The sequence below is a fragment of the Fundulus heteroclitus genome, chromosome 9 (assembly GCF_011125445.2).
Source record: "Fundulus heteroclitus isolate FHET01 chromosome 9, MU-UCD_Fhet_4.1, whole genome shotgun sequence".
NCBI lineage: Eukaryota > Metazoa > Chordata > Actinopteri > Cyprinodontiformes > Fundulidae > Fundulus > Fundulus heteroclitus.
Genome location: NC_046369.1, coordinates 33,834,124 through 33,855,622, shown reverse-complemented (window position 1 = coordinate 33,855,622; position 21,499 = coordinate 33,834,124). Strand labels below are relative to the sequence as shown.

At 43.0% G+C, this 21,499-nt stretch overlaps 2 protein-coding genes across 4 annotated transcripts in view; one reads left to right on the top strand and one right to left on the bottom strand.

The window, feature by feature from the left end:
• The window catches only part of nme7 (NME/NM23 family member 7), a 29,328-nt gene extending 15,418 nt beyond the window's left edge, over positions 1-13,910 (bottom strand). Inside the window, exons 1-7 of one of the 2 annotated variants that reach the window (XM_036141544.1) lie at positions 13,773-13,910; positions 11,706-11,807; positions 11,403-11,569; positions 8,223-8,333; positions 4,975-5,025; positions 4,614-4,839; positions 4,413-4,518 (exon numbers count right to left, since the gene is read on the bottom strand). In XM_036141544.1, coding sequence (XP_035997437.1) covers positions 4,413-4,518; positions 4,614-4,839; positions 4,975-5,025; positions 8,223-8,333; positions 11,403-11,569; positions 11,706-11,807; positions 13,773-13,775 — 766 coding nt within the window. In that variant the 5' untranslated portion in view covers positions 13,776-13,910. The remainder of the gene's footprint in view (positions 1-4,412; positions 4,519-4,613; positions 4,840-4,974; positions 5,026-8,222; positions 8,334-11,402; positions 11,570-11,705; positions 11,808-13,772) is intronic. The other variant, XM_012861127.3, reaches the window with a different exon arrangement.
• Positions 13,911-14,026: 116 nt separating this feature from the next.
• Positions 14,027-18,718, top strand: zgc:172121 (homocysteine S-methyltransferase). 2 transcript variants are annotated; one of them, XM_012861128.3, is made up of 9 exons: positions 14,027-14,255; positions 14,374-14,486; positions 15,977-16,044; positions 16,271-16,428; positions 16,520-16,623; positions 17,669-17,830; positions 17,929-18,134; positions 18,216-18,295; positions 18,376-18,718. In XM_012861128.3, the coding sequence occupies exons 1-9, from the start codon at positions 14,216-14,218 to the stop codon at positions 18,474-18,476; spliced, it is 1,032 nt and encodes a 343-aa protein (XP_012716582.2). In that variant the 5' UTR covers positions 14,027-14,215; the 3' UTR covers positions 18,477-18,718. The 2 variants fall into 2 exon arrangements, with proteins under 2 accessions (XP_012716582.2, XP_021171426.2); XM_021315751.2 differs by having other exon boundaries at positions 14,167-14,255; positions 14,356-14,486.
• Positions 18,719-21,499: the final 2,781 nt, after the last annotated feature.

The following is a 21,499-nucleotide window of genomic DNA, read 5'->3' as shown; positions in this document are numbered from 1 at the left end:
TAATATTAAGTGCTTAGGTGATCCTCGGGGGAAATCGCAGCGAGTATTTAGGTGCTATTTTTTTCTCAGCAGAGCAAATTGTTCAGCCTGGTTTACTATTTTTGCTCCAGAGCAAATATAATCCCAGCTGTGACGGTCCTGTCTTAAGCAGTACAGGTGCCGTCTCTCTAGGTACAGCTTCCCACGCAAACTTTGTGTGAGACAACTAATGGGATTTAGGAGACAAAAAAGCGGAACAGCTGTTAAAGCTTGGGGACGAGCACACCTGCTTCCACGTAGGCAGCATCGCCCTCTTCAAATTATGTCACCAGCCACCCCCCAGCGCTGCCAAACCACACTGACGACAGGGAAGGTGTAAGGTTCCAGTCAACGAGGTTGTGGCATTTCAAACTCACACCGTTGTGGAAACAACTAAATAAAATGAGCTGTTATATAAAAAAAAAAAAACACAATTGACGTTAAAACTACTAAGCACTTGGAAAACCGGAGGAAAAAAAATCAGGTGGAGAGAAAGGTAAACTTTACGTTGAATAGATTTCCCCTTTTGGATAAAACGAGGATACGCTCTGTAGAAAACTGGACCGGTGCCATGGAAATGCACACAACAGAGACCAGACCCGAGAGATAGCGTCTGACCGACATTAGACTGTAGCACAGGTCCACATGCCTCACTGCTTACCGTCAGCACATACAGAGCCCTGCAGAAGTCCTTCAAACCCTTAAACTGTTTCACGTTTTGTAAATAATCTGAATTTATACAGCAACTTTCCAGTCCCGACCACTCAAAGCGCTTTAGATTAGAGCCCCCTTCATCCAATCACACTCACCGACACGCAGATCGGTAGGCAGTTTGGGGTTAAGTGCCTTGCCCAGGGCACATCGGCATGTGCCAGGGGAAGCTAGAATCGACCCCGCAACCCTCTGACTGCTGCACCTACTGAGCCGCAGTCACAACATCGCATTTTGTCACATCAGGACCACAGACTGGAATGGGTTTTGCGTCGTGTATACTTGTGAAGTGGAATTTTTCCCGACAACTAAAAATGGGAGACGTGCGGCGTGTAATTTCTATTGAGCCCACAAAGCTTTGCAGAACCACCTTCTCCTGTAATTACAGCTGCGGGTGTTTTGGGTTGGGACTCTGCCAGCTTTGCACACCTTGAGGCTTTTCTCATGGATCCCTCCTGAGCACAACAGCTCGAGCTCAACCACTTGGGATGAGGACCGTCTGCCGGCAGCACCTCTCACGAGCCCAGATTCACAGCTGAATGTATGCTGAGACTTTGACTAGGCCGTTTCAACACACGGCTACGCTTTGATGGGAAACCATTCCACTGCGGCTCTGGCTGGATGTTTAGGGTGGTCTCTGCTGAAAGCTGCCCACTCCACCCCAGCCTCAAGTCTTTTGCAGCCTCTAACAGAATTGTCCTGAGTTTGCCTCCATCTGTGAAACTACACAGTTAAACTCGTGCTGCTAATTAAGCGGCTGGATTTCATTCAGCGGCACCAGAGGAAGGCGAGAGGGAATAGAAATACAAGCCTCACCATTAGGGTTATTATTTGTTAAAAAAATTAATAATTTAAACCATGCATAACTGTCCCCCCTCCTCACAGTAATACGCTACTTTGTCTAAGTTGCATCTACCACGTAAAACCCAATAATGGCTGTAACGGAACAGCACGGGAAAATGTTGAAGGGACATTAACGCTTTTCAAAGGCGGCGTAAATGATTACCACCATTAATCATTAAGATCATTTATCAGCGAGTTGATTGCGAGCTTAACTCTTGCTCAACGAGGCCTCGCAAACAAACAAAGCCTGCCCACGGCTCACGCGTGTTCCTTCGCCGGCTCCTCTCACGCCAAAACGCTGGAACGTGTCCCAGCAGGCACAGAACATGTGGATCTGCTGAGGGTACAGGAACGGTGGCGCTGTTCCACCGAGGCGTGGCAAAGAGTCGCGTCGGAGATCAGCCTGGACATGCAGCTTCACTAGGATCCTGCTCAGATCCGGTGGGCTACGGGTTTGTCTTAACGTGCAAGGCGGTACTACGTGAAAACAAGGAACAGCCTAAATGAACTATGAAGAAAATCAGCATCCTCTATACCATCAGTTCAATAAATATGATGGAGATCTAATTGAAAATATATTATTATCCCAAGAGACAGCATAGCTATCTGTTCAGAGAAAAGAGGCGGTTAAACAATGTCAGACGGGAACAGCAGTCTCTACAAAGGTAGAAGATAAGAAAAAGCCTGGCCCAAACCAGAATTGAACTAATGATCAATGAGGGATAACCCCCGAGGCAAACCCCAGGAGCAGGACTTTTATTGAACCATGCAATAAATAAGCAGAGCGGGCGCGGCGCAAAAACCCCGCGGGTCTTTTCTCGGTCAACAGCTTTTGTGTGCTTGGCCTCGGCTCGGTGCGGAGAATTTCCCATTTCACAGGTCAGAGCCCTGGTGGCATGCCCCATAAACAGGGATCAAGCCCGGGATTAGTAGAAATCCAGGGTCCTTTTCTGGTAACCGCGCAGCGTCTACGTGTGGCGCAAAACTTTTAACAGCAGTAGATGGAGGGAGCTGGACGCCATCACAGGACTCCGCTGCGTCACAGAATGTGGAAACACACAGAGCCAGGCGCAAGCTTACGTCCAGCCGCCATTAACGGGAATGCAATAATACGTTTGGGCTTTTAAAGAAGCATCTGAACCCTTTGTTGTGAAGAGGGATGGTTCACATCATTTTTAAGGCTTGCCTTTTCCACGCCAAAGGTCAGACAAACTGCGGCGAAGCTCAGCAGTTAAATCCCTGTGCCTTACTCGTAAAGTTAAACGTTAATAGCAGTAACTTCAGGAAAAGAAATACTCAGAACTCCTTAAATACCTAAGAGGGGTCCGTAGAAAACGACCTCTACTGATAATAAAGTGTGCCAGGGTTAAATGTGAGGCCACGGCAGCTGAAGCTTGGCTGAGATTGGACCTTCCAAGAGGACGGTGATGTCACGCAGAGCAGCAAATACCAAGAGTAGCAAAAAAAGAAGGCGCGAACTTCAGGATTATTCTTATGACTGTTTTAAAGTCGAATAAACATATGGAGCCATTTTCACGTAAAATGTGCCGAATTCTTGGTGCAATAAACATTGACACATGCTACATAATAACCCCCGGACGTCCTCCAGAACATTTACGATAGCAGACTAGAAGCGGTCCTTTAGCGCGGCCATTATTAACTGAGCCAGAAGCCTGGAGGTGATGTTTGAACTCCACCAGGGAGAGTAACACACCTTCCCATCATCCTGAAAGCTGCCAGTCGGTCGGCATGCCGTGCTGCTGCCGGTTCTCCCACACTCGCATCTTTTGATGAGTCGGGAATTTTGGAATAAGAACATCCCTTTGCATACATGCGGTTTAGTTTTGCAACCGTAAGGCTGCCATTGCGGCAGGTTTAGATCTGTTGCATGTTCGTATTCTGGGCTAGAGTATAGGTCGGGTTAAGTAAGTTAAGCTCGACCCGACCCCGCGGGCATAAAGCCCGACCACCACACTTATATTCCGGCTCTGAGGCCGGAGCAAACCTGACGTGAATAAATGTTTTATTTAAGGGATTACCGCTACTAGACGCGGTCAGTCCGTGCAGAGCCAAGCACCGTACCGACTTTTTGAATTGAGAAAGCTTCCTGGAGAGGAAGCGAAACGTCTTCACTACAGAAAACAACTCCAGTTGCTTTGTTTTTAATTTTTTTGGAATGACCATGACCTGGATGACTGAGAATCTTCACCAGCACACCGTACTGACTGCGCACGCAAGGAATGCTAGGGTAAACCTGCTGCTGCTGCAGGATGGGCTCAAACACTGCAAAAACAGAATTAAAAATAGGTAAAGTTTTCTTGAAATTAGTGTATTTGTCCTTGATTTGAGCAGGTAAAGAAGTCTATTTGCCAATGGAATTAGATTTTTCCACTTAAAATTGGAACAATTCATCTCCATGATCTTATTTCAAGTGCAGGATGTCTAGTTATCTTATTTTAGGGGTAAAAATACTCATTCCATTGGCAGATAATCTTATTTACCTGCTCAAATCAAGGACAAATAGACTAACTTTAAGAACATTTTACTTGTTTTTAGATCAGTTTTTGCAGTGTATCGCATGAGAGGGAGGGTCGGCCATAATGTTCTCGCGTGAATTTGAGTGACAGCGTGTGATTTGGATGCCGAGACGACAGCACCCGTGAAAAGCACTGAAAGCATAAAAAAATACAGTTTTACTCTATATAGACGAGAGTTGGCCCAAAACCACTAGTGATAATACTTCAAGTTTGCCATTATATGATGGATGAAAAAAAAAAAAAAAAAAAACGACATTTCCCGGGTTCTGGTTGACTTTAACGTAACTTATGTGATGACCTGACCTTCTGATATGGCGTGAGGCTTGATGATGCAACATGTGCAGTCTGTGTAGACGGCTGTGTTAGAGGGGCCGTGGCCGATGGTGGAGGGAAAAAAGAACTCAAGCTCCTGTCAGGACAAACATCACCAGAGCTTTAGTGGGAATGGTTATTTCTAAAAATGCAAAGGCCCGGGCTAACGGGACATAAGCGAGACGTTCTCACTCTAGCCGCAGCGGCGAGCGACTCGGAGCCGTGGCAAACGTTTTTGACGGCATCCGTCCCGAACTGCGCGCGGACACTCTGCGGCGCTTCCTTGCGCGCCACGGCGGAGTCTGCCGGGCCCAGGAGCTTCCTCCAGACAGACGTGGCCTCGTCACCCATCAGCTCCATGGCAACCGCAGGGCCTGACGACACAAACTGCACCAAGTTGCTGTAAAATGGAGGCAGACTGAGTTAAAAAAAAAAAAAAGATTTAAATAGAAAGGTGACCCTAAATGTGCTCCAATGTCATTTGGAACGATTATCACCAGTTCTGGCAAGGGTCTCTGCCCAGAGCCTGCAAATCATTTACACGGGCACTCACTTGAAGAAAGGCTTTGACTGATGTTCCGCATAAAAGTCTGCCGCTTGGCTCCTGCAATGCAACAAAACCATAAACCAAAGTTAATCTGTGACCAAGTGATCTTGGACTTTTAAAGGGCACTCTGTGTACCAGATTAGAGTCATTAAGAGCAGTCAGAGATAATTCTGGGCATTAGTCTCTTATCTTTTGAGAAATACAATACTTTTAGACAGCAAGTGAAACAGCCTTTTACTAACAAGGTCATTGCTTTACATAGTTTTAGTTTTGGACAGAAGTTTGCCAGCATCGATTTGTTGCAGGCAGTTTTGGGAAACTCTTTCAAATCGGTGCCTAGCCTTCAATTTAAGGTTTGAGAACAGAGCAAATCAGAGATGTGGAGAAAATCCGAGATTATAGATCTTTTTCTTCCACACGGTGGAAACCAGATATGTACATAGGCTGTATAAACAGACACATTACCTTTTGACATTAAACCTGACTAAACCTGTCAGGTTTAAACCTGTTTTTAGGCCAATTAGGGTTACAAAATGCCAAAAATAAGTAAGACGTATATTTCTTCATTACTTTCTTCAAAGTCAGAAGTTTACATTCACTAAGATCGCTTTGACTTTAAGCACGTTAGGAAAGCTAAGATGATGTCAAGGCCTTTGAAAAGAAAACAGCACTGGAGTTCAATAGGATCGTACCTGTGGATGTATACTAAGGCAAACGCCTCCAACACACCACCTCCTTTTGTGGCATCACAGAAAAATGGATTAAAAAAAAAATCAGTTGGGATATCAGGATTAGACCTGCTGGCCTCGACGACTCTGGTTAACCCGTGGGTATAAGATCCAGACGCCTGAAGGGGGTCATGTTCATCCGTGGAAGGAGTTCTTCTCCGGTATGAACAGCATGGGAACATCCACTTGTCACACTGTCCAGGAAGAAGACGGCTTCTGTGTTCCAGAGACAAAAGTGTTCTGGTGCAAAATGCAAAAGCAAAAAGCCTTTTGAAGATGCTTGCAGAAGACGCTAACAGGGTTTCATTATCCCCAGTGAAAGGGACCCTGTAGCGAGGGGAGCTAAAAGGCCACAGAGAGAGGAAGCAGCCGTCACAGCGGAATAGCTAGGTGGTGGTATTCCCAGGCTCTCAGGGACAAAGAGCTTCCTTTTTCCTGACCTGGGCTTAGATGGAACTCAAATAGAAGTGTTTGCTGATGCTAACTTTGAAGCACGGGGTTGGCAGCATCATGTGATGGAGGTGTGCTACAGCAGGAGCTACTGGTGCACTGCACAGAGCAGATGACGTCATGAGGAAGTGCATTCTGGGAAGACACTGAAGCAGCAGCCTGTGCACAAACGGGTCTGGCAAAAGCACGATGACTCCAAGCACAGCGCCACATTAGGTCAGTTTAAGGATAAAGTCAATGTTTAGCAGTGTCCATTGCAAAGCCCCTATCTTGGTCCCATAGAGACTCTGTGGGCAGAACTGAAAGGAAGCGTGTGAGCAACACAGCCTGACTAACTCACACCAGCTCTGTCTGGAGGAAGGAGCCACAATTCCAGCAAGTTATTGTCAGAAGATTGTGGAGGGACACCCAAAATGTCTGACCCAAGGCTTACGGTTTAAAAGGCGATTGCACCAAATATTAAGCAAATATATGTGAATTTGGAAAAACTTCAATCAAAAATTTGGAAATCCTAAGTGTCTTAAAACAGGAACTTTTAGTCTGATTTAATGTCACGCAGAGACAACAGAAAAAGGCTGGGTGTATTTTTACTTTTATTAAAAAAGGTCCCAGGGTCTGAAACAGTATTTCTAAACACGCCTCTGCATGTAGCGATGTCCTCATGAAGCACTGAGGAAGCAATGCAGGAAAGATTTAGGCCTTCTCCAAACAATAAGGTAACTAAAGTTGTACAGAAGTAGAGATTAGGGCCAGGGTTGTAAAAAAAAAAATAGGTAAAATGTCAAAGTATACATTTAAGCAGCATTATATTAATTATAATGTTTTCAGATAGAGCTCCATTAAAAAGCTGTTTTTTATTTTATTTAAGTCCGTCTCTTCCCAGTTTTCAAGCAGTGCCGTGGTAACAACTCTGGTTATTTTATCAGCTCTATTAGTGTAGATAGTAAAGGTATTATCACTGTTTTATTAAACAATAAGTTAGGTATAATACAAAGGCTATGATTATTGTTATTGCTGCAGTGGTAATTATTACAGATTTCACTTAAGTACTGTATATAGGAGTATATTTATTAAATGTTAAGACCACTGGAAGATCTATAAAAATGGCAAATTTCTAAATATCTATTGTAAGTGTAATGTAGTATGTTAATATTTAATCTGTGTGCTGTACAAATTAGAACATTAAGACGTCACCATGGTGATGCATGGAGGAGTGGGATAAAAGATGTTTATACCTCCACCAACTCCTCTGAATATGGGAAACTAATCTATAGTGTATACTATACTATTTGTATACCGTATACCAGTAATGGTAATAATAGCAGTACCAGCCGTGCTATTCACTGATAAGCGATGCTAAAAAAGTAGGAAAGATTGACTCAAATAATGTTATTTGTTTTAGTTTATTAGCAAACCCCCTTTTTTTCCTATGACAGCCCTCTTTTTCACACACGCTAACAGGTCATATTTTACTCTGAAAGAAAGAATTTTTCGCCACCGGGTCAACGGAGAGTAAGAAAAATCATTTAAATGCTGCTTCCTTAACTTTTTAGTATAGAACTCTTAGAGATAAAAGCAGAACTATTTGAGTGGCTTTTAACACTTTTTTCTTCATTTTAATACTAATTTGTGACGCAAGAACAGAAACGAAAAAGCCCTAATATCTCTGGGGGGGGGGGATTTTCACATCAGTCGTTTCACTTTAAAAGGAATATCCTGTGAAGCATCTTGGTTCTGCTTCTCCGTGGAGGACGCTTCGTTGGGCGTTTTCTCAGTAGTAGTGAGTGAGCTATTTTAAGCTATCCTTATCGCCCTGCTGGAGGTTAGAACTAATTTGATAATGATTAAACCTCGGCTCCTCAGGCACTTAATAGATGTAAGCCCCTTTTTTGCCTTGTGGCATGTCATATGTTTGCTGTGTTGCAGACCGCCGCGTTCATTCTTCTGTTGAAGCGAAGACGCCGCCAGCAAACGGACCCCCCCCCCGTCTCCCTCCCTCTGGCGCGAGATTACGCCTCGTAAATCACCGAGGAGAGCAGCGCTCTCATTCAGCGTTCTGTGGCAGGGTGACCTTACCATGTAAGCTTGGTCATTTTGGCTTTGGTCACGATCAGGTGGGAGGAGTAAATCAGTTCGAAGATATCGCCTATCCTGGTAACCGCGTCCGGCTTTACCAGAGCAAGAGTTCTGCAGCAAAGGAGAGAAATACACGATGTAAGATTTTACAGCACCAGGCAATAATTCACCTTGGTTTGTTTACACGGCAGCGACACGCGCCAAACATCGTCTCACGCCACTTTAGAAGACAAACATCTACACCTCAGCATTCCCTGCCTCTCATATGCCCATTCCTATTTTCTTTTTTTTTTTTTTTTCTTTTTTTTTGGTATTCTTTCTGATCCATTGTATATATGAAGATTCACTGTATATAACTGAATGCACCTTTCCTACTCTGCACCTTCTTGTATGAGCCGATGTGACGAGTGAATTTCTCCATTGTGAGATCAATAAAGACTATCTTATCTTATCTTATCTCTCCTCTCCCCTCTGGCTTTGGTCTTCTTCGCCCACTAGTGAAAAAGTCTAAACATCACATTTCATGTTTCTATAGTTTATTGTAGGTGGTTCACAGAGCACACTATTGTAAATGCTAAGCTGGCAAAGATATATGCAGAGACCCCTTGGCTTTTTTGGAAGTCCAACTTTAAGACCGTTTCAGAAATGCTGGGACATGGAATTGAGCCGTGCCCTCTTATTGCTATATTTGGTGTACCCAAACTTGCCCTGAAACTGTCATCTACACAAAGACATGTCTTTTCATTTACTTCACTCATTGCTCGACGCAAAATACTGCTATTGTGGAAAAGTAGGTCACACCACCATTTCTGACATCTTGGCTACATGATAAAATGTCATTTCTACAACTGGAAAAGATTAAATATGCAACAAGGGGATCAACAGAAGAGTTTTGGAAGCCACTAATGCAATATTTCAAAGCTTTAACTTCCCTCTCTGCTAACAAACAAACTGGTTCATTCAAGGCTGTTATTTTTTAATTATTATTTTTGCCTATTATTATTGTTTCAGCCCTGCCATAGACTGGCCACCTGTCCAGGGTGTACCCCGCCTCTCGCCCACTGACAGCTGGAGATAGACACCAGCACCCCTCATGACCGCATGATGGATAAGCGTGCATAGATGATGGATGGATGGATTGTTGTTTCATGGCTGCCATTTTACTTTTGATATGTGCATAGTGATACTTGATTGTATTTACTGTGTATTTCTGTTCTACATTTGTAAGCAAGACTCATACTGTGACGTGTCTCTGCACTCAGCATATTTGAGTGGGTGATGGGTGGGGGGGATGCTGTTTAATTGTAAATTTGTAAAACCTAAAACCTTCAATAAAATGTGTTGACAAAACCAAAAAAGACAAACAGATCTAATTCATACACAGATTCATACAGACAGTATTAAATCTATAGACATAGACTCAAAATAGTTATAATAATAATAAGAAGAACTAATAAACCTATTTATTTTCTTACTGCAAGGCAGCCTTGCTGGGTTATAATACGATACGGTTAAAGTAGGTTCATAATGCTAATGAATCAAAACCAAGCTAAGGAAGCCCAGCCGAATGCAACCATGTGGCCACATTGTTGTGGAACGGCTCTCTTTCACCATCTATGCAGATTTTTGAACAGTGAAGTTTAGTCTCACAAATGCTTATTTTGATTTTAAACCAGGATTTAGTTTAAGGGTCTTCATCAGGTCTCTAAGGGTCATTCTGGCTGTTTCCTCCAAGAAGCCGTGTTGCTGAACGAGCCGTCATCCTTATTCTTTAGTTGGCGACTTTCTAAAATTCCTAATCCTGTTTGTTTTGACGCAGAAACCTGAACCGGTGTGTTTTAGAAACCAAGGCTAAATCAGTGTTCTGAGGGGCAAACTCTACCTCATAAAGCAGCCCTGGTGGCGACGTCACACTTTGAAAAGACCCTCACCATACGGGCGGGGCTTTGTGATCTAGGAGAGATTCTAAAGCTCCCTGATTGGTTGAGTATCCCCAGCATTCAGTGTCCCATAATCACTGTAACCCTCAGATTGTTCAACAGCGAGTCTACAACTGGTATTGTTTGCAAAGTAGCAAAGGCAACATCAAAACCCAGTAAATACAAAGTTATGCCAAATAGTTTTGTTTTAACGTTCTTGGATGCTAATGTATTAATAAAAATCAGATGCTCGGAACAATTTGGCAACCTTTCGTATTAATCTAGATTAATCTCTTGACCAGGTGAGCAATTTATAAAAACCTTGATGGTTTGAAAGGTCTTCCATTTGACAATTATTGAGACCACTATGCTCTGGGGAACACTTATACCTTAAGAATAGCTTTTAAAATGTTTTCTATGATATAAAGCATAGCCCAGTACGGCAGTTGAGTGTCACAATAAATTCCCTGAACTTTGAAGCTACAGCTTTTTCTTTTTTGCAACAACAAGCGGTGTGAACTGTAAGACCTCTGAATATCCAACTATAAACCTCCTCTGCATAATTCAATCACATTTCTGTTTCCATTTAGTGAAGTCAAAAGTAATTAATATACACAATCTATACATTTTTTAATAAATAAAATTCAGGCAAGTGTGGTATGCATTTTTACTCAGCCCCCTTTGCATTGATCTCACTAAATAAAATCCACTACAACATTATTACATTGTAAGAAAGCCTAAAGTCCTTTGAAGAAGGTGCTCTGCTCAGAGGGGACTGGAATTGTACTTTTTGGCCCACATGGTGGCAAAAATGATGTTCACAGATCTGACTGAGCTCAAGTTGTTTTGAAAAAAAAAAAAAGATGGGCAGAAATGTCCGTCTCTAGCTAGCTGACCAAAGCTAGTGGAGAGAGACGCCTAGACGACAGTTTGTCGGTTGCCACGTGAACAAGTTCATGGGGTTTCCTTGTCTGCTTTGTGTCCATTAAGACAAATCTGTTCAAATTTGCTTTAAAAGTCGTGCCAAAAGTATCAAAGTTCATTAGGGGGAAAAAAACTTTTGCATCAGTCTTCATGACACTGCAGCTCAAGTTGCACACAAAGGAGACGTATATGTTGTTTTCTTAAATAATTCCTGCTCCGTGGATTATTGGGAGGTCACCACCCTGCACACAGAGGGGCTGACTGCTGTGTGGTACAGTGCGTACAGCGCCTAAAGCGGATAAGAGAGATTTATTGAGCAGCCTCTGAGCGGACGTACCTTTCTTTTTTGCTGCCGAGTTTGTTTGCTGTGTACTGATCTCCGTAATCTATCAGATTTAGCTGCCGTGAGAACACATTCACTCGATTCCCCACAAACAGGTCCTCCTGATGGATGTCGTCATATTTGGTCCTTCTCAAAAACATCCGCCGGTTCTTTACGTCAAACTGAGAATGAAACGGATTGGTAGTTTGCTGAGAACGAAGCACATTTGCAAAAAGCGTGGAGGATAAAAAAAAACAACAAATAACCAAAACCGATAGAGAGACCAGGAATAGTTTAGCGAATTAAGGGAAAGAGTACCATTTCTACGGAGCCATCTTGGGGGTAGTAGAAGAGTTGGTAGCGCCGCAGTAGGGCTGCAGTGGGATCATACCACTCAGTGAGAAAAGCATACCGGTCCTCCTAAAAAAGCCAAGTTGATTTAGATATAAATAAAAAAAACAGATTACATAACAATTTGACCATGCTGCCCTAAATCACAAGCCAGCAACTACATTAACAACCAATATTGTGAGCTAGAGTTGTCCAGGATCCAGATTTAGACTGCGAGGATAATCTGCTGTACATTATTGTTTACCCCAGCTACAGCATTATTGCATGCCGCCATGCACACGTCTTCCCAATGTTCAGTTAGCAAACGCCCGCTGGAGTTAAGCAACACAACAAAAGTCAACACCTGGTCTATATTAGCCTGGCATGACCAGACTTAGCTCCAAAGCATTGTGCTTGCATGAATGACGTGTTTACATTGCCCTCAAGGGAAAATTGCTTTCATTTGACACAGAATGGAAGCGAAGCCTTTTTGAATTATGACAGGAATGTGCCCAGTCACTCACAATGCCAGAATAAATGATAAAGCTAGGTTTCATGTCACAGTCGCACCCCTGAATCGTGAATCACGAGTCAGGCTCGTTTAAAACTGTGGGGAACAGGTTTCTGACCATCTCTTCCATGTAAAGAACTAGAGTTAAGACCTGGAATTGTTTAAAGTGTCAAAAACTAATGGTTCTGAGAAAAATTGACAATGACAAACTATAACCTATATAATATAGGTTGACCTTGACCTCCTTGTCTTAGCAAGAGGCACTGCTCATTTGGGACTCTCGCCACAGATAAGTGAACTGTTTGGTATCTGGTAATCTGCTGTTAGCTGGTTAATAGTTTCCAAAGTCCAGCTAAATCCAGACCAAAGAGCCCCTAATAAATCGGTGTTGACACAGATATACGTGGACTAGATGTGCTGTGCAACCCCAGTTAAAATAGGGCCTTATGAACCAAACAAACTTCACAAGTACTTTTGTTTCCCCTCCTCTGTCTTCTCTGACAGTGTGCATTGGTAAAGGCGTGAGCTCGGCCGAGAAGACAAAATAATCTTAATTTATCACGTTCCAGCATTTTCCCATAGCAGCTGCCTGAACCAGTTTGCAGGCGTTGTCTTGATGCCATCTTTCTTATAATTTCCATCACGAACCTTCAAGCCGATATCCGGCCTGTTTGCAGTACGTGCCACTGAGTTGATATTCAGCACAAAGCTGCATCATCATCCTGAAATGCAGCTTTCAGGATGATATATATATATATATATATATATATATATATATATATAACTTCATCATCACCATACCTATTTAGACGGATGGGAGAAGTGAATAGTAAATTCTGTCCCCTTGTACGTTTCCTGGAGATGATAATCTGTATCATCAGTGAATGTGGAAATATGGCTGACTGGGAACGGGGTCCATTCATCATCCTTTCCATCTTTATGTCCAGTGGGGGTCTACTTATAGAGCACTGCAAGTGCTACCAGATTTCATCTTTTAAAAAGGTTCACTGTAAATCTATGGCCGCTTTTTACGCGGTGAGTTTGCTGGTTGAGTCCAGGGTCACTCATCCACATACCCTAAAACGTTTGTGCGTCACCGGTGATGGTGAAGGTCGGAATATCTAGAATGATCGGGCCATTTCACGACATGCTTTGCGAATTTTACAGCATTTCTAAGTTATAGTGTAACCTAAATGTAAGAAGGAAACATTGTTTTTAATACAATCACGAGGACCAGTTTAGCTGAAGCTTTAGCTAACATATATAGTACGTAATGACCAATACATTCATTATTTAACAGCTTGGCAGCATTTAGTTGCAAAGCGGCGTGTTCAGGTATTAAGTATTTTTGATAGTTCAAACTGCTAATATTTGTATGCCTCCCAAATTGAAGCTTTACATTAGGATTCTGCTACCATGCCTCTGTTGCTAAGCTAACGTTAGCCAACAACAGCATATCTCGTTCTTTCTCATTCTGTACAAAGCTCCGCGTTACGCTGCGTAATCTGTGATTAATGTTAAAAAAGTAAAAGGTGTTAACTTACCATTTCAAGAAGCTAACTAACTCTACATGACCCGAAATGTTTGACTGTCGGTTTTATCAGACGTTAGCTAGCGCAAGCTATGCTACGTTTCTATAGTAACAGCAGGTACAACTCGAGATGCGTTCATGGCACATTGCAGACGAATGGTATTTTTCTAACGTGATATGTTTGTACCGGTCACAAACTCTCGGTTATGATAAGACCCCGAGAATTATTACGAAATGTTGTAAGTTTTGACCAGTTTGCTCTGTGTGGGTTTTTTCTTTCTTTCGTTTTTCTTTTTGTTCTTTTCTTTTTAGTTTTTTTCTTTTATTTCTCTTTTCTTTTTTTACTTCTTAAATCCATTCTGACAGACCTCTCTGTCTGATCCGTTGTCTCAAACGCCATCTAGTGGTGACATTAAATATTGCCAGTTCCTGTTATTCCTCAACATTCCGATTATCATGAACGCATCAGTTGACCATTACCCGGAAAGACAACACAGTAAGAACGTCAAGCGTCTTCTGCTTTTACTTATTTGTGTCTCGTGTTTCCTATAGAATAATGATTTTGTCTGAACAAAATGTTTTGTGTGTAATCCCAGTTCCCTCGTAATTCACAGCACCCACCATGTGTTCATCCGGTTGCCTAAAACGCCTCATCCTCAATAACGCTCCTTTGATCTTGGATGGTGGACTTGCAACTGAACTAGAGGCGCAAGGAGCTGAGCTACAGGTGAAGCAAAGGATCAAAGACACCTACTTTAGCTGCAGTCAAAGTTCAGCCAATGAGCGTTTAGTGCGTACGCTGATAATATGAGAATTTTGCTAGATATTGCAGCCCTCTTCTGTGGTCTTTCTGTAGTAATGTGACATATTTCAAAAGTTTTATATCTCTAAATAGTTTTCTTAAGACATGATTAGGCCCTTCACTCATCTGCTGCAGGGGGTTTGTGTGATGAACTTGTTGCATCCAGCAGAGGGAGCCATTAGGTCTATTCTTGGATTTTGCTCTGTCAGTGTGAAATATGTCCTAGTCATCGTTGCTTACCCTCCGGTACCTCTACAGCCCCTTGCTAAAGTATTCATACCTCTTCAACTTTTTCAACTTTACCAGCACATACGTTAACGTATTTTATTTGCAAAACTAATAGAAAGTAGTGCATACTTGTCGAGTGGAGGGAAAATGACACAAGGTTTTTAGTAAATATCTTAGTAAATATCTTTACTAATAACATCTGAAAAAAAATGTATGTCGGCCATTTTTTCGTCATTTAGCCTTTAAACCAGTTCCCCCTAAAAAAAATCCAGTGCAACCAATTGCCTTGAAAGGTCATCTGAGTAGCAAAGAGTCGGCCTGTGTGTTATTTAACTTCATTATAAATCCAGCTGATCTGTTTTTGGCCTCAGAGGTTTGTTAGAGAACATCAGTGAACAAACAGGAGCCGGAAGGCTGAGAAACACGGCAGGCAGGCCGGGGATGAAGTTGTGTAAAAATATAAAGCCAGGTTACATTACTAAACAATATCTCAAACTTTAACCATCCCACAGAGCTGTGTCCCATACATTATGTGAAAATAAATAAAATAAATGTGGCAAGACTGAAAATCTAGCAAGACTTGGCCAGCAACCTAAATTTACAAGCCAGGCAAAGGTGTGCATTGATCAGAGAAGCTGTCCAGAGGTCCCATGGTAACTTTTTGGAGGAGCTGCAAAGAGCCACAGCTCAGGTGGGAGAGACGACTCTCTTACTCGTGCACAGCACCAAGTTCTGAAAATGGTAGGAAAGTGTCATAAAGGAAGCTTTTGTGGAAAGAAAGCCTTAGAAAGTCCGGTTCTCTGTCAGCCACAAGCAAGATGAGAACAAGATGAATCTGTCTGGTCTAAATGCTAAAGGTTATGAGCGATGGAATATCAATCAATTACGTGCCTGGTTTATGGCCACTTTGTAAATAGATCTCATTAGGTGTTTATTTTACTTTGCTTTTTCAGTTTGTACTGAAACAAATGCCATCTTAGAGATTAATGCTTCATTAGAGAGTACAGTATGTTTTCTTTCATTTTTTTTTCTTTCTTTTTTTTTACTCACAGGTAACATGTTGTTTTTTTAACCCTGAATATCTCTGACGTGGCTCACAAGACACGGTGGCCTTGATATTTGGTTCCACCGTCAGCCAAACGCTCGTGGTTTTCGACAGGTGGAATGAAACGTCTCTTTGTCTCCAGGGGGATCCTTTGTGGAGCGCCAGGCTTTTGCACACTAATCCCCAGGCCATAAAAGAGGCTCATTACAGGTAGGTTCACAGAAAACCTTAGAGCTGCAGCTAATTGCAAATTAGATCTCGCTGCTTTTCTCCCAACCCAGGCCGATACAGGAGCTGCGATCAATGAAGTTATTCATGGAGCAAGTTTGATTGATCTGTTGAATTAGACGGAATAACTGTTGTATTTTTCCCTCTAAATCTCAAACACTAGCTGTGCGGTCACACTGCTTAATAAGAGCTGCCAAACTCCCAACAGGTTTCTCCTCAGCGGCGCCGACGTCATCTCAACCGCAACGTACCAGGCGAGCATCCAGGGATTCGTCCAGCACCTAGACGTGAGCGCCGAGCGGGCCCGGGAGCTGCTGATGTCCGGAGTGCGTCTGGCCAAGGAGACGGTGGAGACCTTTGCCTCCGGTAACCGATCTGCGTGCGTCTGGAACAGTTTGACACGGGAGCCGAGCGTGTCCGTAAAGCTGTGACCCGCTGTGCGTCTGTTCCTGTAAAGGGGAGCGGAGTCTGCTGGTGGCCGGCTCAGTTGGACCGTACGGGGCCTTCCTCCACGATGGATCAGAGTACACCGGGGCTTATGCGCAGGAGATGAGCGTTGAAGTGAGTGGCTTCTGACGGACAACCTGGGCGTGGAACGACAAGGACACAAACACCACAGTCCTTTGCTACAACTTTAGACTTTCTGTATGTTACGACATCAAAACTAGGAACCTCTATGGATTTAAAGGCGATTTTATGATTCATCCCATAATGGGGAGGTGGAAGGAAATAGATGCATGGTTTAAAAACACTTTCTGAGAAGTGTGGCGTGCACACTTTTGCCCCCCAGTCAATATTTAAAAAAGGCCAAGAATTTGTCCTGATATTCTGTATAAAATAACTCAAGAGCAGTCAGACTGAATGGGTGCCGTCAGTGTGCGAAATACCTGTCAATATTTGGGGGGGGGGTCCCCATCTCCCGATTGTTGCGCAATACCGATCTAAATTTTCTCAATATGCAGTCAGTCGGCTTATAAAGTTAGTTTTAATTTCAATTCTTCACATTCACCAGACATACAAGGACTTGAGAGGACATTTATCATTCAGTATATAGGCACAACAGATAAGATCCGTTCCTAATACTAACATTTAAACATTTTTAGTATTAATTGTTGTCAACGTTACGTCTTTCTTCTGTTTGCCGCGATCCTGGCTAATTTGCATACGCGAACAGGATTGGCTGGCTCCACTTGGCAAAAAAACAGAACATATTTCCCCCTGGGATCATTAAAGTATGTCTGATTCTGATATTTGTGAATAAATGTTTTGAATTTTAAATAGTGGAAATGTTGAGGTTATAACATTTTTTAGTGACCATTAGTGACAAAAAAATATTTCATTTTTAATTTTTTTGACACAATTTAAGACCACCTTTAAATTTTCCTTTTGAGCATTTCCTGGGGGTCTCATGGGTTAATTGGGGAGTTGAGCCCCCCCCAGACCCTCCCGTATTTTGCACTGTGGGTGCCGTAAAACATAATTATGCCTGAGTTTGGATGGATTTGTCACATAAAATCTCCGGCTTGACGCCTCTTGTTTTAATCCTTGCATTTAGGTGCTTATTCATTAAGAGAAATGTCGACAAATGGTCCGTCTGTCGTTCTAGGAGCTCAAACTATGGCACAAGGCACAGGTGGACTGTCTAGCGGCAGCAGGGGCCGACCTCATCGCTTTCGAGACCATCCCGAGCATCAAAGAGGCCCAGGCCGTGGTGGAGCTGCTGAGGGAGTTCCCGGACTGTAACGCCTGGCTGTCCTTCTCCTGTAAGGTAACCACTGGCTGCCAGAGTCTGAAACTGCCGTCAGCTGGCTTTAAATTCACGACCCCTAAATGGCGTGTGCGTTTTTTCACCAATGACGTCCTCAGGATGAGAGGCACATTTCAGACGGCAGCCTGTTCGCGGACGCCGTGCGGACCGCCTGCAGGTCACCCCAGCTGCTCGCCGTGGGAGTCAACTGCTGCCGTCCAGCCGTGGTGCAGCCGCTGCTGGACTCCGCCCGGGCGGCGCTGGGCCCCGACACGCGCTGGGTGGTGTACCCCAACAGCGGCGAGGACTGGGACTCTGAGCGGGGGTGAGTCTGGTGACTTGTGCTTTCACTCAATCAGTTGCTCTCACCAAACAGCTGTCTGTTTTTTTCCCCGTTCCTTCAAAGATGGCAGGAATCAGGGCAGACTGCGGGATGGACGCCTGAGCTGAGCCGCACGTGGGTGAAGCAGGGGGCTGCTCTGTTGGGTAAGGTCAGATTCTGTCTGCCACTCATTCATGTCACGTTTCCCAGCATGCCCTCTGAGCTTCATCTCTTTGTGCTCCAGGTGGCTGCTGCCGCATCGGTCCTGCTCACATCGCAGCACTGAGGCAACAGCTGAAGGGAAGCAGCACATCTTCATCAGAGTCAACCAACAGCCACACCTAAAGCCAGATAAAACCAATCAGTTCATCATTCCGTCAGAAGGCCTGGCTGCAGGATGTTGCTCTGAACCCCACGGAGGATCGGCGAGGTTGCCCCGATCTTTCTCCTGGACTGGTCGGCTCACAGAAACGATTTCAACGTGATGATTTAACAGATCTGCCATGAAGACTGCAGAAGCTCTTAAAGCTCTTCTCTGTATCAAATTAAATTAATTAATTTAATTAATAAAGTGATATTCGAACAAACAGCGGATCATTTTTGGTTACCTAATACAACTTTTACTTCTGACCAGCAGTATTCCTCTACATTATGAAGCGCATTCACAGCCCGTGACTGTAGACTTCATCAAACACATTTTAGCTGATTAGATGACATCTGGACAATGTTACTGGGCTCATTAAACCTCAAGTGCCTCGTACATTACAACCAGAAACTTCAATGTACTTTATTATGGTATGCTTTATACAAAATAGCTCAGAATTGTGAAGTAGAAGGAAATTCTTTTTTTTTTTTTTTATAAAATACATCTGACATATTGAACCATGTTGCACTGCACAGTTATTAAAAGTCTTGCACGCCTTAAATCTAGCCTGTACGGAAGAGTGGCAAAAATAAAACCATAGGAAGGAATTTAGACGACGCGGCACTGTTTGTAAGGAAAACGTCATCGAGGACAGGGGAGGTGGTCAGAGCTGATGGGAAGATGGATGCAGCTAAAGTCGCTTTCGTACCGAAACAAACTTTGGCCGGTTTAAAAACAGTTTTTAGGTTCCAAGACTTTAAACTTGGGCGGATTACTTTCTAGCATGACAACAACCTTAAACATCCTGACAGCACTACAAAAATGGCTAAGATCAGAGCATATTCATGTGTCCGACTGGCCCAGTCTAAGTCCAGACAGAAAACCAATCAACAGTCTGGCAGCAATGAAGAACTGATGTTCGTGGACACTCTCCATCCTAGCTGACTGAGCTTGGGGTATGTTGAATAATTTTTATTCCACCTGTGTTGGTTTCCTCACACAGAATCCCAACAAAACACATTCCAGTTTGTGGCTGTAATGGGAAAAAATATCAAGGAGGGCGTATACTTCTGCAAGGCAGTATGTGTGCTGACAGTAATCAGTGATAGGGTTGTAGACTAGTTAAGCCCAAAATGAACGACACACCGGCCGGATTTAGGGCCGACCTTTTAATTGTACCGACATGTTACGTCTGACAGGAAGTGATCGTAACATTTTGGAGCGGACCAATCAGAGTCCTGACCTTCATCTGATAGGGTGATGGAAAAAGAGGCCTTCCAAACTCAAAGACTTGGGAGTTCATCAACAAATATATCATTTTAGAGATGACCGTCTCATTCCTTACCACACACATGGCTCTTGGTTAATTGAAAAGTATAATGTAGATCAGTATTTTTCTCTGGCCTTTTGCTGCTGTTGTGTGCATTTTTGATGGAAGAGATTGAGTTTTCTACAGCCGAAGTCTCTGTAGGTACAAAGCTGGTTGAGACATCTTCCTGAAGACATGCAGCTTTGTCTCATGAGGGCTGAATATAAATGCACATCACACTTTACAGATTTTTATTTTCAAAAACAAATGTTTCCAAGCGAGTAATATTTACCTTCCACTTTCTAATTATTTACCACTTTGTGTTTGTTACCGTCTGTTGACCATGCTGCGGTCACCCCAGATTTTTTAATGAATAATATGGTGTTTCTACTGTGGACTACTGTAGGAGTAAAAAGACTCATGAAACCATAATTATAATAACCATATTTAATATACCCATTCAGAGGTGTGTACAGCATTATAACAGTCTTTCTTTCATCACATTGGTGGAGAGGATTTATAATGCATATGTGTCCCCGCCGACACGTTTATCCAATCAGTCATTCTGTCCAGTCTAAGTATGTCAGCTTCTGGCCTCCAGAGTCTGTTTATCTGTGATCTCCATGGTAACCGATAGTTCAGTCCAGTCTCTGGGGTCACATTATCTCTTACATTTGGTCCATCTCAAAAATCCCAATATAATACACAAAGGTTTGCTGGTGTAATATTGCATGAATAATTTTGCAAGGTGCGGTCGTCATTGAAAGAAATGGACAGTTCCACAGTATTATATAAAAAAAACATATTTTATTGTAAAATAAATAACAAAACTCACTCGAACCGGCTTGCCTAATCCCATCTGTTAGCTGAGACACAGATGGGATCAGAATAGTTGCAAACCAAAGTGAGTGTTGGAGCATTGTGTTCACAGAAATGAAGCATGAGGATCACATTTTTAACAGCTTGAGATGTGATAGCCATTTACAGCTTTCTAAAAAAAAAAAGAAAGAAAAATACACATATGTCACCGGAGGAGTCACAAATCACAGGAGAACATCGGCTGCTTTCACAACACATCATCTCCACCTAACAAACCACTGGGAACCAGGAGGGAGACATTTCCCCTTTCTGTAGCTGTACAAGGTGTGTCATGTCAGAGCCACGGGGGATGCTGGGTAATGTTGTTTTCTAGGCTGGCTCAATATGAAGCACATAGGTACCACTCTGATAGGCTTGAGGTGAAGGAGAAGGATCTGGAATAATGTTCAGACAAGTGTGTCCATGATGAGGAGACACAGGACATGAAAAATAGTGGAGTGGCTTTAACATGTAAGAGCAGCATGTTTATGGCATTTTGCCTACATTCAGGGGTGACAAAAAAAAAACATGTTTCTGATGTTTAAAATAGGTTTTTAAATCTGCAAAAGTTGACACAACTCCATGTTAATTTCTAAAAACCGATTTTATCCATCCATTCAAAATATAATATGCTCTCCCTACACAGTTACTCAGTCTAGGGTCCACTGCAGATGATTTAACAGGAGAGGGAACGAACCCTCTGAATGTACTCTCCTTGTTCCATTCATCCTCCTAACTCACCCATCAGGTATTACTGAATACCTGACTTTTTGCGTGAAAAAGTCAACTCTCTGCCACAGAAGACAGTCCACTTCCTCCTCTAACTCACATTGTAAA

What these genes read in the sequence shown, in the direction of transcription:
- zgc:172121 (XM_012861128.3), top strand. Translation starts at nt 14,216, where the DNA reads ATGAACGCATCAGTTGACCATTACCCGGAAAGACAACACA. An exon ending in GGTGGAGACCTTTGCCTCCG is followed by an intron (nt 16,429 to 16,519) that starts GTAACCGATCTG and finishes GTTCCTGTAAAG; the next exon opens with GGGAGCGGAGTCTGCTGGTG. An exon ending in GCAGGGGGCTGCTCTGTTGG is followed by an intron (nt 18,296 to 18,375) that starts GTAAGGTCAGAT and finishes TTTGTGCTCCAG; the next exon opens with GTGGCTGCTGCCGCATCGGT.